The following is a 21,015-nucleotide window of genomic DNA, read 5'->3' as shown; positions in this document are numbered from 1 at the left end:
TACCTTTCATTATTTCTTTAGGGGTGAGACATTTTAAAAAATAAAGTTGAATTTTGAATTGAATGAATGAGGTGGAAGTCATTCCTGGATGATTATCAGCCTAAGGCAGCAGGGCATGGCTTGTGCAAACTTCAGGTTCTCAGAGTTCTCCCAACACCTACATCCAAGGGCAATTTAAATAACTTCTGTGTAGCCATATAAACTACAAAGCAAAATTGCAAATATTCCTTTAAATTTCAATTTGGTTACAAAAACAGAAACAATGATAACGTGGAATGGGGGAGGACTAGTCATTGTTTTTGGCACATTTGGTGGTGCTCCAAAAAAAACGTGCCCTTGAAAGGCTGGCGCTGGGTCGGCCGGCCCGAGGCTATCTCGGTTTTGCAGGTGGGAGCCACGCCCTCGTCCGCCGGGAAAGGCCGGGTGGCGCCCGGAGCGCGCGGGGCACAGCTTTCGGAGCTTGCGCACCCTCGGCCGAGCGAGCCTCCGCGGGGACCCCGCCTCCTCCTGTCCAGAACCCCGAGGCCGCGTTACGCGCACCGAGCACTGAGCACCGAGCAGGGGCACCAGGCAGGCACCATCAGTAATCAACTCTTGTGGGGAACTAGAGCAGGGCGCCCGGACCGGTCGGGCGAGCAGGGGTCGCAGCGGGCCACCCCGTCACCTCAGCACATCACCGACCCCGCCCCGGCCGCCGAGGCCCCGCCCGGCCCCGTGGCCCCGCCCAGACCGAGGCCCCGCCCAGACCCCTAGGCTCCGCCCCCGACCCTCCCGGCTTCCCGGACGCCGAGGCGCGCTTCTCTGACGCACCGACGCCTCCGCGTGACGCACGGCCCCGCCCCGCCGGCCCCGCCCCCGCCGCGGCACTTGTCCTCCGCAGCTTGAGCGGCGTCTCCCGTCGGCTGAGGCGGCGGCTGAAGAGACGGTGTCGAGACCCCGCTGCGGCCCGGGCCCGGCGCGGCCGTGCGAGCCCCTGCGTCGGCGGACGATGGTGCGGCGGAGCGCGCGGACGCGGGCGGCGCGGCGGCGGGCATGAAGGAGGATGGACGGTCAGGACGAGGTGTCCGCGCGGGAGCAGCACTTCCACAGCCAAGTGCGGGAGTGCACGGTGCGTGGCGGCGCCGCCGCGGGCCCTCCCCAGCCCCTGCCCCCGCCGCCCGCGCTCTGCCCCGCGGCCCCGCCGCAGCCCCGCCAGCTGCGCGGTCCGCGCTCGGCCGCGGCGCCCACCTCACCCCGCCTCCGCCGCGTCCGTGCCCCCCCACCCCTTTCTCCCTTGGCATTGGAGGGCCTCTGCCCCTGCCCTCGCCCCCGGCCCAGTCACCTGCCCCCGCGCCCCCGTCACCTGCCCTATTTCCCCCGCCCCTGCCTTCGTCCCCCCTCCCATCCCCGTCCTCGACCTCCCCCCCCCGCGTCCCCTGCCCTCGCCCCTCCTCCCCGCGTCTCCTGTCCGCGTCCCCCACCCCCCTGTCCTCGCCCTCCCCTCCCCCCCAGCCCCCTGTCCTCGCCCTCCCCTCCCCCGCAGCCCTCTGTCCTCGCCTCCTCCCTGACCCGTGCAGGTGCAGCGGGCGGCGAGCTGGGCACTCGGGGAGCTCGGCCGCCCGGGGGCCGCGGCGGGCGGGGACGGGGTGGCAGTCCGGAGGCTGGCGGAAACGTGTGCCCATAATAATCGTGTAAAATACGTTAACTTATCTGTTTGTATTTACTTCTCCTGTCTTCTGACACCTCTCGTGTTCAGGCACACTCTTGATTAGAGGTTTTAAAATTGTTCAATTTGTGTACTTATGGTTCTTGAAAATTGAGAATCAGCTTGCCAAGTCATACCTTGCTTGGCATAGAAGGAGATGCAAAATTTCAGATAGTGGAATTTGCTTTTTTTTTTTTTTTAAATGAATGTTATACAGGGAGATGTATATAATCATAGGTGTACCCCTGTGTGTATTTCTTACTAAACACATCTGTGCAATTTCGTATCAAGAGTAAGAACCAGAATTTTACTAGAGGTTCCCCCCTCACCCTCGCTTTGTGTACCCTCAGCTCCAACGAAAGTTAACCACTGCCCTGGCTTCTAACACTGTAGATGATGTTTTGCTGCCATACAAATGAGATCTTACAGTATGCACTCATTTGTATCTAGTTTCTTTCGCTTAACAATGAGTTGTGAAATTTCTCCATGTTGTATGTGGTTATAATTCATTCTTAGTGCTGTAGTTGTGTCACTGTAGCACAACTGATTTTTAGTTTTTTGTTTTCATTGTTGATGGGTACTTCAGTGCTTTCTAGATTTTGGCCATGAATAATTTTGTGCATGTCTTTTGGTGACCGGGTGGGTGCATTTCCGTTGGGTGTAGACCTATAAATGAAATTTTCTAGGTTAGATGCTATTTATTTGTTCATTTTAGTGGATGCTTTTAAACAGTCCCCCCCCACCACCACTAATGTGGTGCTTGCCATCTTTACCAACACTTGATATTATTTTCGAGCCCTTTAAAAAATTGTTGCATTTTAGCAAGGATGTCAGGGTATTCATTGTACAAAGGTTTTTAATTTGCCTTTTCATGATGTATAATGAATTTGCACCACTTTATATGTTTAGTGGCCATTTATAATCTTTTGTGAAATATCTTCAAGGTTTTCTTTTTCCATTTTAAAATTTGTGTGTGTGTGTGTATATGTTATATAAATGTATGTTTTTTTGGTACCAGGGATTGAACTTTTCTTGAGTTGCTTATGGCCTTCCTAAATTGCTGAGGCTGGCTTTGAACTCAAGATCCTCCTGCCTGAGCCTACAGAGCTGCTGGGATTACAGGTGTGCGCCACCGTGCCCAGTAGTGTCTACTTTTTTTTTTTTTTCACAATACCTTTATTCTTTTTTTAAAAAAACAATTTTTGTGTCAATTTTATTGAGGTACAATTAACATACAGTAAGATTTGCCTTTTTTTGTGTGTGTGTATGTGTGTGTATGTGGTGCTGGAGATTGAACCCATGTCCTTGTGCATGCGAGGCAAGTATTCTGCCAATTGAGCTATATCCTCAGCCCCACAATACTTTTATTTTATTCATTTATTTTTATGTGGTGCTGAGGATTGAACCCAGGGCCTCATACGTGCTAGGCAAGCACTCCACTACTGAGCCACAGCCACAGCCCCTGGTAGTATTGATTTGCAGGTTTTTTGTTCTAAATATGATTTCTTTGACACATATGTGTTTTGCAAATACTTTTTTCCCACTCTCTGGATAACTTTTCACACTTAATGATATTGTTCTGATGAACATAAGTTCTTTTTTTCACTTTTTAAAATCTGTTTTTTTTTTTTTTTTTTTTTTTTAGATATACTGACAGTAGAGTGTATTTTGACATGCATGTAAGTTCTTACTGTAGTTCATTTTCGCAAAATGTTTTCCTGTATGATGAGTAAATGTCCTGAGTAAGAAACCTTTCCTTGCAGTCGGGCATCATGATGTTAGATATGCCTGTAATCCCACCTTCTTTGGAGGCTGAGGCAATTGGATTGTAAATTCAAGGCCAGTCTGGGCAGTAGGATCCTGTCCCAAAATAAGAAATAAAAAGTGTGGGGGTGTGGCTCAGTGGTAGAGCACCATTGGGCTCAATCCCCAAGACTGACTAGAAGAAGAAAAAAAGATTGAGGAATCTTTGCTTACTCCTAGGGTATGAAGATATTCTCTTATGATTTTCTCTCAGTGCTTTATTTAATTGCCCTTCCCATCTGAATCTACAGTGCATCTGAATATTTTTTTTTTTGTATATAGTATGAGGTAGGAATCATATTTTTTTCACATAAATGTTTAATCACTTTGGCACTATTTATGACCTTTGCCACAGGCAGCTCTATATTTGTGAGGTTTAATTTTGGATTCTGTGCTGTCCCATTGGTGTATTTGTCTTTGGCTTTATTTTTATTAATTAATTAGATATTCTGTAATTATTATTGAGAAAGGGACCCATGTTATGGTAGTCCAGAGCTTTATTACAACTTTGTCTACTTCATTGGAAACAACTCAGTTTTGGCAGTGATTCTCTGATCATAGTTTCTTAGTTCTGTCTCTCCTCACCCCATTTTCCTCAGCTCAGCACCCCTGGGTGGTCAAGTGCACTTCACCTTCAGTAGAATCAGGGCAATAAGTACACTTTGTTTACAGACCCTAACACCCAAGTGCAGTGGATTTCCAGTGTTTGGCATTTCTTCCTCAAATTATTCATATTTAGGGTATCTGTCAATACTTGCCTTTTCTCTAGGACTTGTGTCTAACTTTTAAAAATTATTCAACTCTTTTTGGTTTTTCCATATAGTGCTATAATTTTTGTTTAATATTTTTCTTGTGATTAATGTACGTAACATAAAATTTGCCTAAAGGTCCAGGTCAGTAGCATTAAGTAATTCACATTGTTGTGCATCCACCACCACTGTCCATCTCCTGAAGTTTTTCATCATCTCAGACTGAAACTTTGTATCCATTAAACAAAGACTCCCTTACTCCCTCAAGCTGCTAATAACCACTGTATTTTCTGTCTTTATGATCTTGACTACTCCAGATAGTTCATATGAGTTGAATTCTACAATATTTGTCCTTTTGTATTTGGTGTATTTTTCTTAGCATACTGTTTTCAAGGTTAATCCATATTGGAGTGTGTGTCAGAATTTCCTTAAGGCTAAAGAACAATCTGTTTTTGTATATAACACATTTTGCTTATCCATTCAGCTATCAATGCAGACTTGGGTTGTTTCCACCTTTAGGCTGTTGTGAATAATGCTGGTATGAGTGTACAAGTATCTAAGTCCCTGCTTTCAGTTCCTTTGTGTTTATATCCAGAAGAGGAATTGCTGGATCATGTGATAATTCTATATCTAATTTCTTGAGGAATTGCCAAATTGTTTTCCATAGAGGCTGTACTGTCTTACCTCTCTGCCAGCAGTGTGCCAGGGCTCTAGTCTCTCCACATCCTCACCAGTACAGGTGTGAGGTGTCATCTCATTGAGGTTTTCAGTTGCATTGCCTATACCTATTGGCTGTATGTCGTCTTTCGAGAAATGCCTACTGAAGTCTTTAGCCCATTTTAAAATCAGGTTTTAGTTGTTTTTATTTTTGAGTTATAGGAATTTCATTTATATATTTCCCTTCTCCTCCCTGAGGCAGGGTCTTGCTGTGTTGCCCATACTTATCTCAAACTCCTGGGTTTAGGTGATATTTTTGCCTTAGGCTCTTGAGTAACTTCGATTACAGGCATGCACCACTATACCCTGCTTGTGTTTTGGATGTTAATTCTTTTTTTTTTTTTTTAAGTTCTATGAATTGTTTATTATTTTCATTTTTATTATTATTGTTTGTTCTGCTTAGTTGTACATGGCAGCAGAATGCATTTCAATTCATCGTACGCAAATGGAGCACAACCTTTCAGTACTCTGGTTGTACACGATGTCGAGACACACCATTCATGCAATCATACATGTACTTAGGATAATGATGTGCATCTCATCCCACCATCTTTCCTATCCATGTGACCCCTCTCCACCCTCCCCTTTGCCCAATCCAACGTCCCTGCATTCTTCCCGTGTCCTCCCCCCATCATAGCTCAGGATCCACTAATCAGAGAAAACATTCGACCTTTAGTTTTTGGGGATTGGCTTACTTTGCTTAGCATAATATTCTCCAACTCCATCCATTTACCTGCAAATGCCATGATTTTATTCTCTCTTTTTAAAATTATTTTCTAAATATTGATAGACCTTTATTTTATTCATTTATTTATACGTGGTGCTGAGAATTGAACCCAGTGCCTCACACATGCTTGGCAAGTGCACTACCACTGAGCCACAGCCCAGCCCTTTATTCTCTTTTAATGCTGATTAATATTCCATTGTGTATATACCACAGTTTCTTTATCCACTCATCTATTGATGGGCATCCAGGTTGGTTCCACAGTTTAGCTATTGTGAATTCAGCTGCTATAAACATTGGTGTGGCTGAGTCACGATAGTATGCTGATATTAAATCCTTTGGGTATAGACCGAGTGGATATTGATTCTTTAATCAGTCTTCAACGGTTTGCAGATATTTTTCTTCCATTTCTTAGTTTGCTTTTCCCACTCTGTTTATTGTCTATTTTGTTGTGCAGAAGCTTTTTGGTTTTATGATGGCCACTTTCTAATTTTGTTTCTGTTGCCTCTGCTTTTGGTGTCTTATTCATGACACAGTTGCCAAAACCAATGTCATGAATGTTTTCCTCTAGTAGTTTTCTAATTTCAGATTTAAGTCTTTAATCCATTGTGAATTGATATTTGTTTATGATGTAAGGGTTCAGTTTCATTCTTTTACATGTAAATATCCAATTTCCTAGGATAATTTGTTGAAGACACTATGTTTTCCCCATTGTGTATCCTTTGCATTCATGTTTAAATTCAGATGACCATATCTGAGTGAATTATTCCTCCGGTCTTTGTTCCATAGTTCTTTATGTCTGTCTTTCTTCTTGTATCACATTGCTTTGACTACCCCAGTTTTGTAATAAGTTTGAAATCAAGAAGTGTGATGTTTCTTGCTTTGTTCTTGCTGAATATTGATTAGGCTCTTGGGGGTCTTTTTTGGTTCAATATAAACTTTAGACTTTTTTTTTCTATTTCTGTAAAATGCTATTGAGATTTTGATAGGAATTCCATTGAATTTGTAGATTGTTTTGGGTAGCAGGGACATTTTAACAATATTAAGTCTTTCTTAAAAACATAGGCTGTCCTTCCATGTATTCTTGCTTCCTTTAATTTCTTTCATCAGTGTTTTGTAGGTTTTAGTATAAAAGTCTTTCACCTTCTTGATTAAATTTATTCCTGTGCATTTTATTCTTTTTTGGTGCTTTTGTAAGTGGGATTACTTTACTAATTTCTTCAGATACTTTGTCATAGTGTATTGAAAAATACACCTGATTTTTTAATATTGACTTTGTATACTGAATTTATTACTTGTAACTTTTTTTTTTTAATGTAGTCCTTAGTGTGTGTTTTCTTTTTTTACAGTTAAGATGATTTCATCTGTTAACAGGAATAGTTTTGCTTCTTTCTTTCTGATTTGAATGCCTCTTTTTTATTTTTCTTGTCTGATTCCCCTGGTTGGGACTTCTGGTAATGTGTTGAGTAGAAGTGGCAAAGTGGAAATCCCTGCCTTATTCTTGATGTTAAGGGGAAAGCTTTCAGTTTTCACCATTGTGTGTGATGTTGGCTATAGGCTTTTCATGTATGACTCTTATTATGTTGAGATAATTTCCTTCTTTTCCTACTTTGTTAAAAAGAGCTTTTACTATGAAAGAGTGCTAGATTTTTTCTAGTGCTTTTTATGCATCAGTTGAGATGACATTGATTTTTTTATCCTTTATTTTGTTGGTTTGGTATATTACATTGATGGTTTGAGATCTTTCTTCTCTTTTAATCTAGTCATTATTGTTATAAACTTCCTTCTCAGTACTCCTTTTGCTGCATTCCATCAGTTTTGGTATATTGTGATAATTAGTCTTGAGTTACTTTCTAATTTCTTTTTTGATTTCTTCTTTGTTCAAGATTTTGTTTTAAAATTTTCACATATTTGTGAATTTTCCAGTGATCCTTCTGTTGATTCCTTGTTTGGTGATTTCAGTCTCCTTAAATTTGTTAGGACTTGTTTTTGTGACCTAACACATGATTTCATGTTGGAGAAGGATTCCCGTGTGCTTGAAAAGAATGTGTTTTCTGTTGCTGTTTGAATGGTGTGTTCATTTTTTAAAAAATATTTATTTTTTAGTTGTACACAATAACTTTATTTTGTTTATTTATTTTTATGTGGTGTTGAAGATCAAACCCAGGGCCTTGTGCATGCTAGGCGAGCATTCTACCGCTGAGCCACAGTCCCAGCCAAATGGTGTGTTCGTTATGTTTTGGAGTATCCATTTGTCCATAGTATTACTCAAGCCATCTGTTTCCTTACGATCTTCTGTCTGGGTGTTTTGTCCATTATTAAGGTTAGGGTATTGAAGACTTCTATTATTCTTTCCATCTTATTTCTCCCTTCAATTCGTTCTGTTGCTTTGTACATTTAGGTGCTTTGATGTTGTGGGCATGTATGAGTGTATTGAATCTTTCTGGTGTATTGATTATTTTGTCATTATGGTATGTACTTTTAAAAATGATTCTTTGTATCTTGTGTCAGGTTTTGAAATAAGTATAGATACCCACTGTTTTTGGATTATCGTTTGATAGAACACCTTCTTCCTGTCTCTTTACTTTCAGCCTTTTTTTTTTTTTTTTTCCCCCTATGCAGTGTTGGGGATAGAACTTTACGGCCTTTTGTGTGCTAGGCAAGTGCTCTACTCTTGAGCTGCAACCCCAGCACAACTTTCAGCCTGTATATATCCTTAAGTCTAAAGCAAGTTTCTTGTAAGCAGCATATAGCTAGGTTTTTTTTTTCCCCCCATTCAACCACTCTGTACCTTTTATTAGGGAATCTAATCCATTTTCTTATAAAATAATTATTGATAGGGAAGGATTTACAATTTTCATTTTGTTGTTTTCTGTTAGTCTTTTAGTTGTTTTTATTTTTTTGCCTTTTTCATTATTTTTGTCTTTGTATTTTATGATTTTTGATATTGACAGGTATTGACTTCTTTTTATAAGTTCAATAGGTATTTTTTATTCTTTCTTTATTAAATTATAGTCAGAATACCTTAGAGGTATAGACATCCAAAGAATGACTTGTCCTTTTAGCATTATCTAATGTCAATGTTTTGTTTCCAAGCCAAATTTAGGCAGGAGGATAGTAAGTCTCTGAGAGTCTTCTCCTCCCCCACCCCCATTCCTCAGTGTCTGTAATATATTTTTGAAGCTATTTATTCATGATGGTTTTACAGATTTGGAGAGTACATCCAAATATAATAATAAACAGGTCAGTTTCCTGAAAGTTTTGGTGATAAGATAATTCAAGAACTGAAGGCATTATAGGAAGAATACAATAAGGGGCTGATGTTCAGAATTTTTCTTTGAAAGCTCTTATGTTTTAACACTTAGTAAAATAGAAAATTCTAATTTTATACTTTAATATCTATTATTATCATTCATCTTTATGTTATGCAGTCAGTACTGTTCTCAATATAAATGCAAGAGTATTTTACTCATGTGGAATCACTGAAATTATACAATTAATATTTAGTAGTTCATACATACGTATATATGTGTGTGTGTGTATTTGTTCTACCAGAAAATGCTGCCTAAAATTAACTCAGCAGTTCTTAAGCAGTTTTGTTCGTAGGCTTAACATACTTTACAGTTCACTCAATTTTGTAGTTTTTAGTATATTCACAGTGTTGTGCAATTTACCACAATCCTTCAACGTTTTCTTTATCTCGAAAACAAACTGTCTACCGGTTAGCAGTCATTTTCTATTTCTCCTCATTCTCTTTCCTGTAAGCTTCAGCAACCCTAATATACTTTTTGCCTAGATTTGCTTGTCTAGATTTGCATATTCTGGTTGTGTCATATAATTTGAATCATGTAATATATAATTTTTAATATCTAATTTCTTTTAATTAGCATATTTTCAAGGTTCTGTCAAATTGAAGCATATATCAGACGGAATTCTTTTTAGAGAGAGAGAGAGAGAGAGAGAATTTTTTTTAATATTTATTTTTTAGTTTTCTGCAGATGTAACATCTTTGTTTGTTATGTGGTGCTGAGGATCGTACCCAGGCCACACGCATGCCGGGTGAGTGCGCTACCGCTTGAGCCACATCCCCAGCCCAGACTGAATTCTTTTTTATGGTCAAAATCTATTCCATTATTTGGATATGTTACATTTTGTTCATTCAATTATTATAGACCTTTGGGTTGTTTCTACTTTTTGGCTTTTATGAAAATGCTAAGACCATTTGTGTACAAGTTTTTGAGTGGAAATCTATTTTCATTTCTCTTGGGCATATATGGAGGAGTGGACACGCTGGGTCATATGGAAACTCTATATTTTGTTTAGAGGAACTATCAACCTGTTTTCCACAGTTATGAAACCACTTCACATTCCTGTCATCAATGTATGAGATTTCTTCATATCTTCATTTTACTTGTCATTTTGGTTTGAATTATAATGATCCTAGTGGGTGTGACATGGTCTCTCATTGTCATTTTTGTATGCATTTTCCTGATAACTCATTCTGTTGAACATCTTTTTTATGTGCTTATTATTTGTGTATTTTCTTTGGAGAAATGTTTATTCAGATCCTTTGTCCATTCTTAAGTTGGTTTATTATTATTATTGAGTTGGAAGACTTCTTTGTATATTCTAGATACAAGACCCATCTCAGATATAAAACTTGCAAATATTTTCTCCTTTGACTCATCTTTTCACTTTTTTTAATTGTAGGACAAAGGTTCTTACTTGTTTTGAAGTTAGATTATGTATGTTTAAAAATTTTGTTATTTGTATTTTTACAAAACAGTTGTAGATGGACACAATACCTTTATTTATTTTTTTTGTGGTTCTGAAGATCAAACCCAGTGCTTCACGCTTGCTAGGCAAGTGCGCTACCACTGAGCTACAACCTCAGATCTATCATTAGTATTTTTTATGTGATATGTAAGAAGGCCTTGGCAACCCAGGATCATGAATATTTACTTTTTTTTTTCTAAGTATGTTATAGTTTTAGCTGTTACATTTGGCTTTAGACTCCATTACAGTTTATTTCTATGTATGATTTAGGAAAGAACTTCGTTCTTTTTCAAATGGATATCCAGTTTTTCAAGTATCATTTGTTAAAAAGGCTATTCTTTCCCTCAATGAATTGTCTCAACATTCTTGTTGAAAATCAGTTGACCATAGTATTATAAGGGTTCAGTTCTGTTCCATTGATCTGTGTGTCTGTCATTGTACCACACTGTCTTGATCACTGTAGCTTTGTAGTAAGTTTAAAATTTGGAATTGTAAGTCCACCAATTTTGTTCTTTCCATGATTGGTAATTCTGGATGAGTTGGATTTTTTTTTTTTGTGAATTTATGATAAACTTGTCAATTTCTGCAGGAAAGCAAGAACTAGAATTTTCAGAGTGTTAAATATGTAGATCAATTTGGGAGTTATTATCATCCCAAGAATATTAAATTCTCTGATCCATGAACGTGGATTTCTTTCCATACTCAGTAATTCTATGTCCTTCAACATTATCTTGCAGCATACAGAGTACAATTTTATTCTGCCCAGGACTTCTCATGCTTCCTTTTTACCTGTTCCTTTTTCTTCTCAAGACATGCCATAGAAACTAGAATTTCTTTTCCCTATGGTGTCATGGAAACTCTTTCCCCACCTTTCTCGATGTTGGCCATAAAGAATTTCTCTGACCTATCTTGTCTGATGGTAGAACATAAGACCTGTGTTTTGGAAGAGATCCTGTCCCATACGTATGAAGAAAGAATGCTGCACTCAGAGGTCAAGAAGGATCTGAATAGACAGTCACAACAGGCCTTGTTAGTTTCCCATATGAGTCTATTGGTGATTTGTTCAGTCACGTTTTTGCATGTCTTTCACGCTTCAATCATGACCATGCAATGGAATCTTTATAAATATCCCAAAAGACATGGTTCAGGGAACTTTGGGACAGCTGAATACCTAGAGACTTATAGGATGTAAACTGGAACTCATCACGTGCCAGGAGGATGGTACACCCCGACTCCACATGGTTGGAAATGTCTGTGCTTGGGACCCTTTCAGACTTTGTCCTGTGTATCTCTCTATCTGGCTATTTATTTGTGTATCCTTTATAAGAAACTGATAAACAAGTAAGTGCTTCTCCAAGTTCTGTGAGGTCTTCTAGCAAATTAATCAAACCCAAAGGTTTGGGTGTATTTGTATACAAGGTGTGTGTATATGTATGTGTCTACACCTTAGTTGGTAGCTGGTTGGTCAGAAGTTCTGGAGGCCTGGACATATGAGTGGCATCTAAAATGAGGGCAGTCTGGTGGGATTGAGCCCTCAACCTGTGGAATAACTACCTCCAGGTAGATGGTGTCTGAACTGAGTTGATTTGAATGCCCAATTCACTTGAATTGTTGTCTGCTGTAGAGTTGCTCTTGCGTGAGGGTGGGGAGAAATCCCTGTACATTGGAATCACAAAAGCTTCTGTGTTGATTATTGTTGAGTAAGAGTGAGGAGAAACATAGTTAGAGTTCATTTTTCTTCTATATCATCAGAATGGACAGAAACTTTCAACTCACTGGGCAAATACCAAAGAATGAGATTGCCGAATTGTATTGTAAGATTATGTTTAAGGGCTGGGGTTGTGGCTCAAGCGGTAGCGTGCTCGCCTGGCATGCGTGCGGCCCAGGTTCGATCCTCAGCACCACATACAAAAACAAAGATGTTGTGTCCGCCGATAACTAAAAAATAAACATTAAAATTCTCTCTCTCTCTCTCCTTCTCTCACTCTCTCTAAAAAAAAAAAGATTATGTTTAACTTTGTGTGGAACTACAAAGTTAGTGTGTAACTAAGTTCTTTGTATGGAAGACCTCCAAAGTGGCATATGATTTTGCTTTCTCACCGGTGGTCAGTGAAAGTTCCTGTTGCTCCACATGCTTACCGGCATTTGATGTTGTCAGTTTTTTTTTTTTTGATTTTTAGCTTGTGCCTCTGGGCTGTGACCTTCACTAATGCTGCTCAGCCTTTTTTTCTCCTTCCTTAGGTAACCAAGACTGGAAGGGAGCTGGAGTTGTACGTTTCCTTTACCCTCAATTGGTTAGGCTCTTGTAATCCCCAAATAGGTTGGGCTATGAGTAAAAATTGTTTTCCTTGAGGGCAGACCATTCGTAAGGCTAACATGAAGCTCTGGGCATATTCAAAATGGTATTTCCTCCTGCCCCTGCAGGAAGAATGAAGGGACACTCCCCTCATCCCCATATCCTTACCCTGAGAACCTGGCTGAGTTCCTGGGAACTCAAAGGATGGCAGTCCTCTTCACACTGGACTTTTGGAGTTTCTAAGTCTTCACCCAGCCCATGCTGATCCTGCAGTAGCACATCAGTGGCAGCTTAGAGATCCTGCTGGGACTGGTGCAATAGACACAGGTATAGGACTTTGTTTCCAGTTTCTGGTGCAGCAGTTTGTCCTGGGATCTCAATTTTCTCAGGGCCCTAAGAAGAGCTGGTGATTTTCAGTTTGTTCAGCCTTTTCTTGTTGTGAAGGTGGAGTGATGACTTCAAGATCTTTTTGTGTTCTTGAAAGGAGAAATCACTGTTATCTTTTTGGCCTTTAAGTCTTTGGTTTACCTGAGAAATTCTTTTTGTGAATAGTATTTATGGTATAATTTAGATTAAAAATATTATATTCTGTGTGGTGACTTCCCTTGACTTCATCATTTGGTGGCTGCTTGAGAATATATCTGATATCTAGTCTCTGCATAGGTTTGATCCAAAGGAGTTATTTTAGGACTTTTTTTTTTTTAATATTTATTTTTTTAGTTTCTGGCGGACACAACATCTTTGTTTGTATATGGTGCTGAGGACGAACCCGGGCTGCACGCATGCCAGGCGAGCGTGCTACTGCTTGAGCCACATCCCCAGCCCTATTTTAGGACTTTTTGAAGTTGATTCTTATTTAATTTTAAATAACAGGTTTTGGTTAGCATGGTGAATATTAGTTTAATGTTTTTTTCTTAAATAATTTTTAGTTGTAGATGAACACAACACCTTTATTTTATTTAATGCATGCTAGCCAAGCGCTCTGCCACTAAGCCACAACCCCAGCCCTAATTTTTCTTTTTAAATATAAGATATGTGATCATGAGGGGTGGTATCTTTTATTTATTTATTTTTTAACATTAAGTTGTTTAGAATGATCTGTTCCTTAATCTTGTTAAGATTTCTTTTTATGGTGCACAGTTTTTTTTTTTTTTTTTTTAAGAGAAAGGAATTTTATTATGTGGTAATTTTTAAAAACAATGTTAACCTGTAAGTGAAGGAATGGTAGGTAAGTCTTTGAAGGATTACTTGAAAATGACTGTGTAAGAGTTTTGTATATATGATAAATCAAGTAGGATAGAAGACCTTAAGAAAAGTAAGGCTTCCCATCCATAACCAGTCTCTTATTTTTCTTCTAGATTTTCCCAAATCACTTCTGTAATACATATAGGAAGTAAGAATTTTTAAGTAATATTCTTTGTTTTACCAACATTTAACAGTATATATTGACTTTTCACACAAGACATTGAGGATTTGGCTACTAGCTTTTGATAGAACTTACACTACTAGGTAAATATTTATACCACTGCCTTTCTTCCACTTCCTCTGTGTTTATTGTTGTTATTCTTTGTTTTTCTTTTGGTTGCTCTTCTAAGACAGAGCTAAATCTTTATTTCATGTTGTATCAATTTACTACAAAGGTATGACTGATGAGTACTTCTTGTTCTTATATTCTCTAGTGGTGGCTTTTATTACTAATTGTGGTAATAATGCTGACCTAAATATTTAATAATGGAAGCATGGTTTTTAATTTCCCACTACTTAAGATAAAGCTACAATGAAAATTTTAATGCATGTAGCTTTTTTCTTCTTAAAGTAAGATCACTGAATCAGGGTGCATATTGTTTCTTTGCTTTCTAATAGGGTTATGGAAAAAATTTTATTTTATTCATATTAAAAATAGCATTGTTCTTCCCTTCATTATATAAATAATAGTCTCTACTGTTATCAGTTGAGTTTATTCTGAAGTAGAGGACAGAAGATAAAAGAGTAAAAATATTTTGAAGTGTCACCACTTTGAAATATGTACCATTGTTTTATTTCTCTGTGTGTATTTACACAATCTAAATCATGGTATGTTTGTCATTGTGTGTGTGATGTTTCTGTGTTCAAGTGTCTCCAGTTTTCTCCTGTTACTTTTGACTTACAGTCATGCCCTGTGTATATTCCCATTTTTAACCATCTTTGCAGGTGACCAGGAGGTAGAGCAGTCCTTCTGGTTTTTTACTAGCTGTAAATGTTCTACAGCAGGTGTAACTGGCTGTAGAAGGCTAAATCTTCTAAACTTATTTTTTTTCATTTAAATCAGTAATCCACCTGACACTTGTTTTCATTCAGTATATATATACACATATGTGTGTGTGTGTGTAGGATAAATTGTGCTTGTGTCAGTGCACATCATAATAGATGGGGGAGCCAACTTTTATTTGCATGAAACATCTAACAGAAATCAATCACGGTAAAATGTGGAAGAGGAGTGGGGGTGGTGTGGGCTTTTGGAAAGGAGGAGTTTGGGTGAACTGGCTGTGATTGGGATGTAGAGTCCCAGGATAATGAATGATGCTTACCACTTGCTGCTTGGTCTCTAGCTCCTCTCAAGAGATGCCTGTCTTTTTCCTGTTTTTCTGGAGTATGGTCTCAGAAGGGACACAAGGGACTTTTTGTTGGTGACTAAAAAGAATATCTAGAATTCGAACTTCAACAAAAAGCAACAATGTGTAATACTGTAGATGACATTAATGGCCTTGAAATTTGCTGTGATAATCCTGAAAAATGGAGTATTTACCCCTTGGAAGGGTTTTGATGTTTTATCTGTTTGTGAGGAAGTATTATTGTTTTACCTTATTGGAACACATATTGAAAGATAAAGTGCAATTTATGATAGCAGTTTGATAACTGTTACAAGAGTAGATATTAGCAAGTGTTTTGTATCCAAATTAACTGTTCTTAGATAAGACATTGGTAATTTTGTTTTCTTCTCTCTCTTGAAGGATAATTTGTTGCAATTATAAATAATGGAATTATGAACATCTTTATAAATACATTGTTGTGTGGTTAATAGAAAGGAATGCATTCAGCTACAAGAAAAACCCAATGTGGGTTTTTTTTTTTTTTTTTTTTTGTGATGTCGGGGATTGAACTCAGGGCCTTGTGCATATGAGGCAAGCACTCTTCCAGCTGAGCTATATTTTTAATCAAATAGTGTGTTTTCTCAAGTAATCTGGAGGAGTGAAGTACTGATACATGCTACAGTATGTAGAAACTTGAAAATATTATATACTTCATGAAAGAAGTCAGACACAAAAGTCACTCATAGCATGATTTCATTTATATGAAATAGCTGGCATAGGCAAATCCATAGAGACAGAAGGCAGATGAGTGGTTGTGAAGGGGTTGGGTGGGGTGTGAGGAGTATAGGACTTTGAGTGTGGTGAATGCATATACCTATTAGAACAAACAGCCTTACTACTACTTAAAAATACCTTTTTTTTTGGAGCAATTTTTAGGTTCACAGCAAAATTGAATAAAAGATATGGAGATTTTTATGTACTCTATGCCCTCACACATGTATAGCCTCCCCCATTATTGACATCCCCCACCCAGTGGTGCATGTGTTAAAATCAATGATTCTACATTTAACATCATTATCACTTAGAGTGCATAGATTATATTAGTGTTCACCTTTGGTGTTGCACATTTCTGGGTTTTGAAAAAATTTTATAACGTGTGATACCATTATGGTATGGTACAAAGCAGTTTCACCAGTTTTCTGTATTCTGTCTATTCATCTTTCCCCCTCAACCTCTAGCTAATACTGGTGTTTTTATTATTTTCATACCTTTGCCTTTTCCAAAATGTTGTATAATTGGAATTGTATAGTATGTAGCTGTTTCAGGTTGGCTTCTTATGCTTTTACCTTTCCTTGCTTGATAACTTTTCATTGTTTGGTAGCCTTTTTCTTTTTATCACCAAATAATAGTCTTAAATGAATGTTTCACATTTTGTCTATTCATCTTTGAATAGATGCACCTTATTGGTTTCATACAAGTTTTGACAGTCACGAATGAAGCTGCTATAAAATCTAAAAATTTACAGATTTTTCTGGAACATAGATTTTCAACTCCTCTTGCTAAGTACCAGGGAGAGTGATTGTTGGATCATTAGGTAACAGTGTGTTTAACTTGATAGGAAACCACAAAACTGTCTTCCAAAGTGGTGGTACCATTTTACATCCCCACTAACAAATGAGAGTTCTCTTTTTGCACGTCCTCTTCAGCATTTGGGGTTCTCAGTGTTCTGGGTTTTAGACATTCTAGTAGGTGTGTGGTGGTAACATATGATGTTGAGTATCTTTTTGTATGCTTTTTTGTGTCTCTGTATATTCATTGGTTAGATCTTTGGTTCATTTTCCAATAGAGTCGTTTGTTTTCTTATTGAGTTTTAGGAAATCTTCATATATTTTTGGTAGTATCCTTTATCAGGTATTATTTTGCAAATATTTTCTATCATTGTATGGCTTGTCTTTTCATTCTCTTGACAGTGTGTTCACACAGCAGAAATTTTGTATTTTAATGAAGTACAACTTAGAATTTCTTTCTTTCATAGTATGAACCTTTGGTGTTGTATCTAAAAAGTCCTCCCCAAACCTGTGTCATCTAGATTCTTTCCTATGTTATCTTCTAGGAGTTTTATAGTTTTGTGTTTTATATTCATTCATTTATTTTTGTTTATAAAAATACATTTTTATGGGGATTGAGCCCAGGAGTTCTTTACCACTGAGCTACATCCCCAGCCGTTTTTATTTTTATTTTGAGACAGGATCTCATTGTCCATGCTAATCTTGAACTTGGAATCTGCCTGCCTCAGCCTCCCTAGTCGCTGGGATTACAGAATTTGCCAGGTGCCTGACTAAAAATATGTTCTTACTTTTAATTGGCACGTAGTAATTATACCTAATTATGGGGTACAGTGGGACAATTCAGCATACATATATAATATGTAATGATCAGGGTAGTTGGCATAATTATTAGGCATTTATCATTTTATTGAGAACATTCAGAATCTTCTCCATAGCTATTTTGAAAGGCTTAATTAATTTCCATCCCTGTGCCATGGAGTAGTAGAAGTTATTCCTCCTGTTCAGCTGCACCCCTATACCTGTTAACCATCCTCTCTATGTTCCTCCACACCCTTCCTGGACTCTGTGAACCACCATTATATTCTGTATGTCTTTGACATCAGTTTTTAAGCTAGTGCATATAAATGAGAACATGTAGTACTCATTTTCCAGTGTCTAACTTACTTAGATAAATATCTTCTAGTTCCATCCATGTTGCTGCAGATGGCAACATTTTATTCTTTTTATGGTTGAATGGGTAGTATTTCATTGTGTGTGAACCATATAAACATCTGTATATACCACATTTTCTTTACCTATTCAGCCACCAACCTGGACACCTAAGTTGATTCTGTATCTGGGCTATTGGGCGTGGTGCTGCAACAACTTATGAGTGCAGATGTCTCTAAAATATGACAGGATTTCAGTTTCTTTGTGTATAGCAAATATTTGGATATATTGCTGGATCATGTTGTAGTTATTTTTCTAGTTTTTTGAGGGAACTCCATACTGTTTTCCATAGTGGCTGTACTAACCTACATTCCTAGTGGAATTCAAGAGTCCCTCTTTCTCTGCATCCTTGCAAGCATTTGTTATTTTGTATCTTTGATAATAGCCATTCTAACATCTCATTGGGTTTTAGTTCACATTTCTGTGATAATTAGTGAGTATTTAAAAAATACATTTGTTGGCCATTTTTATATATTCTTTTGAGTAGTGACTTCAGGTCATTTGCCCATTTTGAAATCAGATTTATTTATTTATTTTTGCTGTTGAGTTGTTTGAATTCTTTATATATACTGAATAGTAATGCCTTGTTGGATGAATAATTTGCAGATGTTTTCTTCTATTATTTAGGTAGTCTACTCACTTTGTTGATTGTTTCCTTTGCAGTGTGGATCTTTTTAGTTTGATGTAATCCCATGTGTCAATTTTTGCTTTAGTTACCTGTGCTTTTGGGGTCATATCCAAAATCAGACCAAAGTCCTGAAACGTTTTCTCCTAGTGGTTTCATAGTTTCTGATCTTACATTTAAGTCTTTGATCTATTTTGAATTTATTAATTTTTTAAAAAAATTTTATTTATTTACTTTTGGTACCTGGGATTGAACCCAGGGGCACTCAACCACTGAGTCATATCCCCAGCCATTTAAAAAAAATATGTATGTATGTATGTATGTATGTATGTATGTATATGTATATGTATATATGTATGTTATAGATGGACACAATACCTTTATTTTACTTATTTTATTTTTATGTGGTGCTGAGGATGGGACCTAGTGGCTCACATGTGGTTAACAGGTGCCTTGAGCTACAACCCCAGCCTCCCCAGCCCATTTTATATTTTATTTTGAGATAGGGTCTTGCTGAGTTACTTAGGGACTCACTAAATTGCTGAGGTTGGCTTTGAACTTGCAGTCCTCCTACCTCAGCCTCCTGAGCTGCTGGGATTACAGGTATGTGCCACCTCGCCCTGTTTGAATTTATTTTTTTATATGATGAGAGTAGGGGCTGATTATTTATTCTGTCCATGGATATCCAGTTTTCCAAGCACCATTTATTGAACAGATTCTCCTTTCTCCAATGTATGTTCATGCTGTCTTTGTTGAAAATCAGTTGACTGTAGATATATGGATTTATTTTTGGATTCTCTACTCTGTTTTATTAGTTTATATGTTTGTTTTTATGTCAGTACCTTGCTGTTTTGAATACTGTGGCTTTTTAGTATGTGTTAAATCAGGTATTGCGTTATCTCCAGCTTTGTTCTTTTTTGCTCAGATCAAGAATGCTTTAGCTATTCAGGGTCTTTTGTGGTTCCATGTGAATTTTGTGATTTTTAAAAAAATTCTGTTTAGAGTATCATTGGTATTTTGATAGGAATTGCATTGACTCCATAGATTACTGTGGGCAATATGGGCAGTGATTGATATTAATTATTCTAGTCCATAAACATAGTTCTTTCCACTTTTCCTGTATGTATCATCTTCATTTTTTTCCATTAGTGCTTTCTAACTCTCATTGAAGAGGTCATTCATGTAATGACTTTATCAGTTCTGACATTTCATTTTTGGTCTTTCTATATTTAAAAATATCATGTTGTCTTGCAAACAGGGATAATATGACCTCCTCTTTTTCTCCTCTGCTTGACTTCTTTCTCTTGCTTTATTGCTTTGGCTAAGACTACCAATACTATGTTGAGTAAGAGTTTTGAAAGTGGACATCTTTGTCTTGTTCCTGATATTAGAGGAAATGATTTCTGCTTTCCCCCATTCAGTATGATGTTGGCTTTGGATTTGTCTTAAAACGCTTATATTGTGTTGATATAAATTCCTCCTATACCCAGTTTTCTGAGGGATTTTTATCATAAAGGAATATTGAATTTTATTTTTTTTGTGGGGGGATCTGTTGAGATAACCACATGGATTTTTTTTGACTTCCCAGTCTGTTCATGTGATGTATTGTGTTTGTTTATATGTATATGCTGAGCCATATTGTATCCACTCCATCTTGGTATATAATATTTTTGATATTGTTGGATTCAATTTGAATAGTAGTTTATTAAGTTTTTCGTCTATATTCATCAGGGATATGTTGATTTGTAGTTTTCTTTGGTGTGTCCTTGTCTAATTTTTGTATCAGGGTAATGTTGACTTTATAGAATGAGGTTGGGAGGGTTCCATCTCTTTCAGTTATTTGGAAGAGTTTAAAAATAACTTTTTTCCCCCTAAGGTTTGGGTAAGTCATTCAGTGAAGCCATCTAGTCCTGGGCTTTTCTTTTTCTTTGTTGGAAGACTTTTTTTTTTTTTTTTTTTTACCAATTCAGTTTTTTACTTGTATTGATCTTTTAGCCTTTCTATGTCCTCAACATTGAGTTTTGGTAATTTGTGCCAGAAATATACCTATTTCTTGTAGGTTTTTAAATTTGTTGGCATATCATTGTTCATAATAGTCCCTAATGATCCTATGTATTTCTGCAGAATCAATTGTAAAGTCTTATGTTTATCTGTGTCTTTGAGTTATTTCTCTCTTTTTTTTTTTTTTGCTTATTGTAGCTAAACATTATTGATTTTGTTTATCTTTAAAAATAAAGTTGTTCATTTCTTTGATCTTTGTGTGTTTTCCTGCGTTTCATTTAATTTTGCTCTGC

General features: G+C 37.7%; 1 protein-coding gene across 16 annotated transcripts in view; it reads left to right on the top strand.

The window, feature by feature from the left end:
- Window positions 1-886: 886 nt before the first annotated feature.
- Lmbr1 (limb development membrane protein 1) overlaps window positions 887-21,015 on the top strand; it is a 160,039-nt gene continuing 139,910 nt past the window's right edge. For 4 of the 16 annotated variants that reach the window (XR_009227878.1, XR_009227877.1, XM_058582860.1 and 1 more), the window contains exon 1: window positions 887-1,108. Coding sequence is in view for 8 of the 16 variants with exons in the window: in XM_058582860.1 (XP_058438843.1) it covers window positions 1,043-1,108 (66 nt within the window). In the remaining 8 variants the exon portion in view is untranslated. The remainder of the gene's footprint in view (window positions 1,109-21,015) is intronic. The other 12 variants (XR_009227880.1, XR_009227879.1, XM_058582862.1 and 9 more) reach the window with 6 other exon arrangements.

This window comes from Marmota monax, unplaced genomic scaffold, assembly GCF_021218885.2.
Source record: "Marmota monax isolate L192 unplaced genomic scaffold, Marmota_monax_Labrador192_F-V1.1 WCK01_AAM20220418_F8-fsc00226, whole genome shotgun sequence".
In the NCBI taxonomy this organism is placed as follows: Eukaryota; Metazoa; Chordata; class Mammalia; order Rodentia; family Sciuridae; genus Marmota; species Marmota monax.
This window is presented reverse-complemented; position numbering and strand designations above follow the sequence as displayed.